This window comes from Asparagus officinalis, chromosome 7 (assembly GCF_001876935.1).
Source record: "Asparagus officinalis chromosome 7, Aspof.V1, whole genome shotgun sequence".
Classification (NCBI taxonomy): domain Eukaryota; kingdom Viridiplantae; phylum Streptophyta; class Magnoliopsida; order Asparagales; family Asparagaceae; genus Asparagus; species Asparagus officinalis.
The window spans coordinates 27,404,245-27,412,914 of NC_033800.1; the positions used below are offsets into that span (position 1 = coordinate 27,404,245).

At 34.7% G+C, this 8,670-nt stretch overlaps 1 protein-coding gene across 1 annotated transcript; it reads right to left on the reverse strand.

The window, feature by feature from the left end:
- On the reverse strand, positions 1,875–5,186 carry LOC109850497 (chaperone protein dnaJ 49). The gene is made up of 3 exons (XM_020420511.1): positions 4,945–5,186; positions 3,775–4,843; positions 1,875–1,885 (listed from the first exon to the last, which is right to left on the reverse strand). Exon 2 carries the CDS (start codon positions 4,837–4,839, stop codon positions 3,787–3,789), a length of 1,053 nt encoding a protein of 350 aa, XP_020276100.1. The 5' UTR covers positions 4,840–4,843; positions 4,945–5,186; the 3' UTR covers positions 1,875–1,885; positions 3,775–3,786.

Consider the following 8,670-nt stretch of genomic DNA (forward strand, 5'->3'; position numbering starts at 1 on the left):
CAATATTTTCAAAAACCGACCTGGTTTTAGCCTCAGCGCTGAAACCAGGTCGGTTTTTGTGAATAAACTTCACGGGACTTCAAGTCCCGTGAAGTTTAGCAGCTATTTTGTTAAGTGAAAAAACTTCACGGGACTTCAAGTCCCGTGAAGTTTAGCAGCTATTTTGTTAAGCTGCTAAACTTCACGGGACTTCAAGTCCCGTGAAGTTTCAGAACTTTTTTCTTAAAAACCGACCTGGTTTCAGCACCAATGCTGAAACCAGGTCGGCTGTTGAAAATAAATGTGAAATGTGTCTGTTTTTTGGATTAAATGTCCAAATAGGACTTTTTTGAAAAATTGTCCTTCTGGATGATGGTGGGAAAAAGATAGAATCTTTGAATCCTCAAGTATAGCAGTTAGAAATGATGGCTCACACGATGGATCAAAAGCAAGAGTACAGTGTCAGTCAAGGTCTGAGAAATTGATGGAATTATCAGTTCCGGACCCTTGCTTTCGGATTGGCATCAGAAGTTTTGTGTCTTATGTGGTTTTAGTTCAGAAAAATAAAATAGTCAGTATAACAGCTTAGGAAGTAAAAGTTAATCTAAAATTACTACTAAACAGTATAGATATGTATAATTGATTGAATGATTGATGAATCAGTATAACAGCTTAAAATAGGTTTAGATATAATAGCTAGTGTACAACCATTATGGGGTGGTATCTAAAATCTTGGTAGTGGATGACTTGAAAAACAAGGATGCATAGTGAAGATAGCATCGAACGGTGGAATTAATCACTTTAGCTGCAAGGAGAATGTGTTGCTCTCAAGATTACAGAAGTTGAAGCTCCTAAAAGAGCACAAAGAACAGTTAACTGCTTTGCAATAGAAAGTGTTCTGAACACCTGGGAGTGGAGTCCTAAAAGTGATTTTGGGTGCTGCTCAGACGGTCTATAAATATCGTAGATGAAAATATGCACAAGATTAAAAGAATACTATAGAGTTGAAGGAAGAACAAAGAAGCTGGAGTTCACAGTCAAAGCAGACTCTAACAAAGCAAAAACAACTAGGCAAGGGCAATATTCATGGTGTGATCCTATGGTTTTGTGAGAACAAAAGGGATGGGGGATCCTAACAAACATGTCAACAAACAGAAAATGAACCAGAAGATTTCTACACCAACAAGGTATTTAATCCAAGTTCTTAGGTCTCGAACTGGAACCGTTTTCTCCATTTCGATCTGTATAAAGTTGATGTTAAGTTGGTAGACTTTCTCAAATTCCATTCACAGTGTATATAGCCCATGGCATCATTTGATAGGAAAAGACTTGGATAATGATGAAGTTCTAAAAGAATAAATCAGAAATCTTCATATATATCTTTACAGCCTCAATCAAAATGGACTATGGACAACACAAACGACTAACCCTTAACAATCTGAACTAGCAAACAGAACAATCTCCTCTTTTCTGTATCAGAACTGCCTTAAACTAATCGTCATCATCTCAATTTCATTGGATAACTCAAATGAAATTGTGCCTTATGTCTTTTTTTAAGTATCAATGTTCATCTACACCCTTTCTTGCTGCGATATTCAACAATAAATTGATTGCTCTGATTCATACGAAATATGTAAAAATTGTAATCCACAGCTGTAATTTCTCTATTACATATTAAGAGATTTTTAAATGGAAGAAATATAGAGGCAAATATGAATGGGGGTAAGCATAGTCCTAAGCTTTGAATTTGTGGTGTCTCACAAGGCAAGTCCATCTTGTTGAACCTTCTGGATGTGTAGGACCTATCTGTACACAACTTGCAGTAAAACAGATTGACAAAATCGATCTGCTGATATTCTTACTTACATCATAGAAAATATTTCGGCTATTGAAAGTTCTGCCTGCACTACAGAAAACATCTAATCAGCTGCTTTGAAAAGACATTAGCAGGTCTTTTAACCTCCATAGAAAAAACGAGTATCATATCTTAAAATAAATAAATAAGAAAGAAAGAAAACATGAGATGACAGTTGAAAAAATTTCTCTGGAACTTCTTCAATATTTTAAATAATGATACTTATTACTGGACGAATGACTGTGATAAATTTACAAATGTCGGGATCATAAAAGATTAAAATATATTTATAACCGACTATTAGCTGTTGCAAAATCCCTCATTTCCCAATCAAATCAACTGTTAACTGTTTAGAAATTTTGCCTTAACTACTAACACATAATCATTTTTACATTTATTATTCCGTGGTGGAACAAGGCTAAAGTCATAACTGAAGATGGGCGAAGCACAGAGTACACAGATGTGCCGAGAAAATTGCATGGGAACATAAATATGACAAGTTTCCATTCTCCCAGGTTTGGTGCTATCCTATTCAGGATCTAGATCTACTTATCTCATCTCATCTCATCTGCATTTTGCTCTTTGGCTTCATCTTAAATCCATGTATAGTCCATGGACATCAAACTTCAGATGCAATTTTTATAATAAGTCGTGTCTTTTCTGGTCAGAAATTTTAATGCTTCATGCTATACCCCTCTTTTAAAGATCTTATTAGTAACAAGTACCCTAGAAAACCTAATGAAGAACCAGTCTCAAAGTCCTATTGTAATTAAGGTTGCTTCCTTCCGTTTGACAATTGAATTAAAAGATGATATGATCTCTCAACAGAACCTCACAGTATCTACATTATATATGTCAGTCAATAGTTCATCATCACTTCAACCAGAAGACTTCTAAACCTCCAAACCAAATTATTTAATACTGTTCTGTTGGTTTTATCGATCACACAGTGACCCTTCTTTAATTTACTGAATCCTCTTTCTTCCCACCATTTTCAATTTATCTTATTGTAAGTTTCATAGTCACAGTTGTCGATATTTCATCTGAGTAGCTCAATATGAAATGGATGAAACCGTGATGAAGTCGCACACTAGCCACATCAGAATCATGTCTAAAGATCAACCACCATATGAAATGTCTGATGTCTACAAGAAAGGTTTACAAAATATAATTTCAGTTCACGCTTAAATGTTAGGCTGAAATGCTCATGCGTATGAGAAAGGTTTGCAAATGCAATAGGACCCCATTGGATGGAATTACGCTGGCAAGATTAAAATACTTCAACACGGAGAGGGAGAGCATCATCAACATCACCAAGATTTCCCAAGGAAAATATATATGGTTTTCCTATATGCAAAGTTCCTAGGTCAAATTATTCTTGGCCACCGCAACTAGATGTTCATGTTACATATTGAAAAACATATATGCATATGGAAAACAAATTACATAATTATAAATACAAGCATGTGAAAAATGATTGTATAAATAATTAGTACTCAAATTTAGAGTAAATCATAATATATTAACTGCCCAAGCTACCGTCTATGTTAATCAGAATCCAGAGCTTATCTTTCAGTGACAACTAGTCAGGTAATAAACCAGGTAAACCAGGTTGAGGCTGTGTTAAATTGTGTGCACAATTGCCTCTTTAATCTCCCTTGCATGTATAAATCTTTAACTGAATGCCAGAGCCAATGTTGCCACAGAAAAGAATCTATATGTGAAGACAATTACTGACTATATATATCTTGACCAATAGATAGCATGTTAACTCATGAAGACAGCAAAAAATGAAAGCCAAATCTAGAGCTCACTGCCAATAGTTACAGTTAATGCATAACTTGGGTATACTTTCTGGAATTTTCAGTTTTACTTATGCAACATAATGTTTGGAATTCAAATAGTATCATTAAAAAAAAAGATAAGTGAACGAAATTTACCACAAAGACTTTTCATGATACAGCAAACTTCCTCAATTTGTCGCAATGCGTTGTTGGATAATCCCTCACCCACTGCCGCCTTTGCATCTCCAAATGACAGTATCGACCAAGTATGCTCTTATAGTCTCTAGTAACATCATTTTCAATTTTATTCCTAGCAGAACTCCCCTGAGGAAACTTCTCATCGAAATCAGCCTGCTTGACATAATACTCAACTCCATGTTTCTCAGTGACCTTGGGAATCTGATAGGTATGAGTCCGCTGCAGGGAATAATGCGACTCTGACATAGGCAATGAAGCAAACACAAAGAAAAGAATTATCGGCAATATCTGAAGCAAGACGATCCAATTAACCCCTACTTGCTGAACATTATGTTCCCTTTGCTGACCAGCTGTTCCTCTTGCCCTATATACTCTCTGATTTCTAAAGACATTATCCTGAGTGCCATAGAAAAAGGACCTAAATATCTCATCCGGGTCAAACTCCTCTTCGAAAAAATCATTTCTAGTAGCCCGTCTTCTCCGTCTCCTCGCATGAGTGTGATGATGCTCAAACTCATAATCATCAGCAAAACCCATTTGATCGTATTGCCGTCTGCTCTCATCCTCACTCAAACACTTAAAAGCCTTGCTAACAATCTTAAAAGCCTCATCGGCCCCCGGGGCTTTGTTCTTGTCAGGGTGAACCTTAAGAGACAGCTTCCTATACGCCTTTCGAATCTCTTCACCTGAGCAACTCTTCTCCACGCCAAGAATCTCATAATAATCTTTACTCCTCTTAATCTCTCGAATCAATTTCACATTCTCCTCGGTATAATTTCTACCCCCATTTGACGATTCTGACGCATTAGAGCACGTCGGGACTTCACGAACCCTATTTACTTGAGATTGGGACTTAGAACTATCAAGATTCTCACAGGCGCTCAAAAGGGCGTCGAGTTGAATCGATGGATCCAATCTCTTCGCTATTCTAATGAATTTCAAAGCTTTTTCCTTGTTTTTTGCAGCGAGAGCTGCTTCTGCGAGCTCGAGGCATCTCAGTGCTTCGTCTTTGTTACCATCCATCGATCTAATTCGAAAAATCAAGATGTAAGATCAGAACTGAGTCTGAAATTGTAAAAAAAAAACCCTAAAAAGAACTGAGTGCATGATCGAGTTAGGGTTTTGTACCGGTCGATGAAAAGGAACGAGAAGAGCGCCGCTGTAAGTGGGAGGAAATCGATCGCGGAGATCGAGCGAAATGACGACGAGAGAAATTTCTGAGACGACGAAAAAAAAAAGGGATTGTAATCGGGGGCCGTCTTGGCAAAGTGAAAGACGACGCGAGAGTGATGAATGAGAAATTCAATATTGTACGGGGTGCGAAACGTGAAAAACAAATTCGTTAGGGTCTTCGTTTGGCAGTTTCGTGAATGGTGTTGGCCAAAAATAAAATGTTACGGGTGGCATCGTATCGGTGATTATAGACATCCGATGCTGGTTTGGCGTTTTCCCCACTTGAAAAAAAAAAAAAAAATAGGCCTGGTTGGAGTTCAATATCTTATAGTTTTTTTAGAACAAATTTTCAAAGCAGCCCTAAACTTTTTTTATTTTTTAAAATCGACCCATTTTTTTTATTTACCAAAATCGACCCGGTTTTTGCCACGTGAGTTTAATGACGTTCCTAAACAGTCGGGGTTGACAACCCCGACTGTTTAGGAGGGTGTTAAACCCCAATTAATGTCCTTAAACCCGAAATTTGCATGTCCTAAGCAGTTTAGGAACGTCATTAAGCCCACGTGGCAAAAACCGGGTCGATTTTGGTAAATAAAAAAAACCGGGTCAGTTTTAAAAAATAAAAATCTTTTTTGGCCTGTTTTGAAAATTTGTTCTTTTTTCTACTTGGCGCTTATATATAATGGTTTATTTTTAGTTGCACTTGTATTGACTAAAGTTTTTAAAATTTGTATTTTAATATCTCAGTTACGTAAACGGGAGAATTTTTTTTCTTGATAATTCTCGTTTGAATAGCACATGCTAATTTTAGTATTTTTTATTCTTATTTTTTGTTAAATTTATTGTGAAAACTATCATAATTTTATTTTAAACTCACCATAAGTCTAGTTTAGAATAGGATTTTGGTAGGTTAAACAAATTTAGACAAAGTTAAGAATTAAAATATTATGTAATAAGCCTATGAATTTCACATGGGAATTTTCAGTTTTTTTTTGTTGGCATAACTCAAAGCATTAAAACTCGTATTTTAAAAACTTTATGATATTTAAGTGAAATAAAAAACCAAATGATGCTGTGGAAGGCGAAACTACAGGGTATGAATGTGCAATTAAGCCAAAAAAAATAATCACGTCAATGGAATTTAGTTAAAAAATAACATACCATCAAATATGGCTATGCCATTCACACATGGCTTAACTTGGTGAAGATAAATCTATTGTAAAAAATTTTGAATTCGTATGTAAAGTCTATAATTATGATTATTTTGAGTTTGAACCGATGAAACTGATATCTACACTCAAAATGTGTTTGTTCAGTTTTATAAAATATTTTCGATTCCTTTGATTTAAAAATAATCTAAATTTTCAATTTTTTCTTCCTAGTGAATCACCAAATTTATTCTCACGTTTTTTTCATTTTAATTATTTTCTTAATTGACTCCTTAATTCACATTTCTTTTCTTTGGTGAGATAGTTTATGTTATGATGTTTTCAGTCAACAAATTATGATCCCTTGTCAACAACAGACAAATATCCCCCATTACGCCCAATTCAGTTAACTTGACCATTTGGGACTGCCAGGGTCCTGATCTAGCCAACTAGCCGAGTCGACATCTCGCTATGCCGTCTCGAATGACGACACTTGTCGGTCCTCTCGTCAAAGACGACTCGCCACAAGTCTACTCAACTAGTTAATTAGCCGGCATCTCATGGGAACAAACTCGAGAGGCGGTACTTCTCGACACCACTAATACAAGTCAAAAAGCGGCTTTACCTCGAACCCCCGCTGACAGCGCTTCGACATCACATTAAAAGCTTAGCAGACACCATCATTTCTCTATCCCCAACACTATTTACGACACATCGGACCACGTCGGCTTCATACGCCGCCTATCCCATCTTATAAATGCCGAAGTGACCGCGCTCATTTTATGACCACTCCACATTCGACACCTGTAAAGTCAACGCTGACTCAACCGCCAGCTCGGACTCGACCAAAAAAGACCAAAATGTCCCTCCCACATGACTATAAAAGAGAAAAGTATTCCCAATGCGATGATAAGCAATTTCTTTGCATTTTCTCCATTCCACCGCACTCAAGAACTGTAACAGTTCGCTATTTTCCCCCACTCCAGTACCTTGCTAACTTGATCGTCGGAGGAACAATGGGGGAATCAGACCTTGCCCTCTTACGAGTTGCTACACATGTGGTGAAGAACACCTCAACTCCAAACCAGATATTCGGAGAAGTTAGCAACCGCTAATCAACCTAATTACCATCAGTTTAACTGTGATTATATAACATCAACAGTTTACTTCTAAACAAGAGGGGCCCAAGCCTAAACTGAATAGATCTAACCTAATGTTTTAGGCCAATTTGGTTTTCTAATCTAAGATGGTTCAGTTTGGTTTGAAAAAAAAAATCTCATAAAACTAGTCAAAAGCGACTGTTTGCTTGCCAATTTCGAGAGCTTGTGAAATTTAGTGATTATGGCTACGAATTCTTTGTAATCACTAATTTAATCGACTATTTTCTAAATCACCAATAACATGTTCTGAATGTGCACGTTAATCTATACTACATATAAGAGGATTACATTGTCAAAACTTTTGATTTTCATGTTTACCCTTTTCAAGTTTGATAATTCTCAAGTATGTTATTAATTATAATTAATCATTCACTAATTATGTATAACCTCTTATTAATTATACATTTCCTCTCTTTTTCAAAACCTTTGGGCACACTATTATTTTATTATTTAATTATGTTATTTAATAAAAAGTTTGAAATTTATCTCTAATTTATCTTCACATAATATTTAAAATTCTAGAAAAATTAAAAATAACAAAAATTCATTAGGCTTATGATTCTAGAAAAATTAAAAATAACAAAAATTCATTAGGCTTATGCCTTACAACTTTGGGTTTCACCTCTTATGGAGGACTACCTGTTACCTTACATAAATTCATTAGGCTTATGCCTTACAACTTTGGGTTTCACCTCTTATGGAGGACTACCTGTTACCTTACATATTATTAGCCTTTCAAAAATATGATTATAGCATGCAAAACAATTTACATTTATTATAATTGTAATAGTTTTAATAGTGTTAATGATTTTAATAGTATATTTGAATTAATAAATTACGTTGGAATTTAATAGTTATACAATTTAGTAAAATATTTACTTATAGTGTAATAAACTTATTATTAAATTAAAATGTAGTTACTAATAGTATTATAATTATGCCAAGTATAATAATTATTATATTTAAAGGAGAAAAAACTATTTTATATATTATAATTATTTTAATAAATTATGAATAAATTACAATAATTATCCAAACTATAATTGATCATATTATCATAAAATTTATTCATTTACATAAAATTGTAATTGTTCAGAATTATATTGCTATACAAGTAATTTCATTTTTTTAGCTAATAAAAAAGTAAAAAAACATAAAATAAAGCAAGGATGCTCTCGTGCAAAGCACGTGCACTATATTAGTAATATGAAAGCTCTAATAAATCCAACGTTTTATGGGTGGACACGTCTCATAAATTCTACATTAAATTATTTATACTGCATAAATTGTTAAACATCAATGAATTTATAAATTAAAAGCTTGGATAATCAACAACGTATTTCTAAATTTCTAAAAACTTTGTTTGTTGATGG

Coding starts and splice junctions, on each gene's coding strand:
- LOC109850497 (XM_020420511.1), bottom strand. CDS start 4,839: ATGGATGGTAACAAAGACGAAGCACTGAGATGCCTCGAGCTCGCAGAA.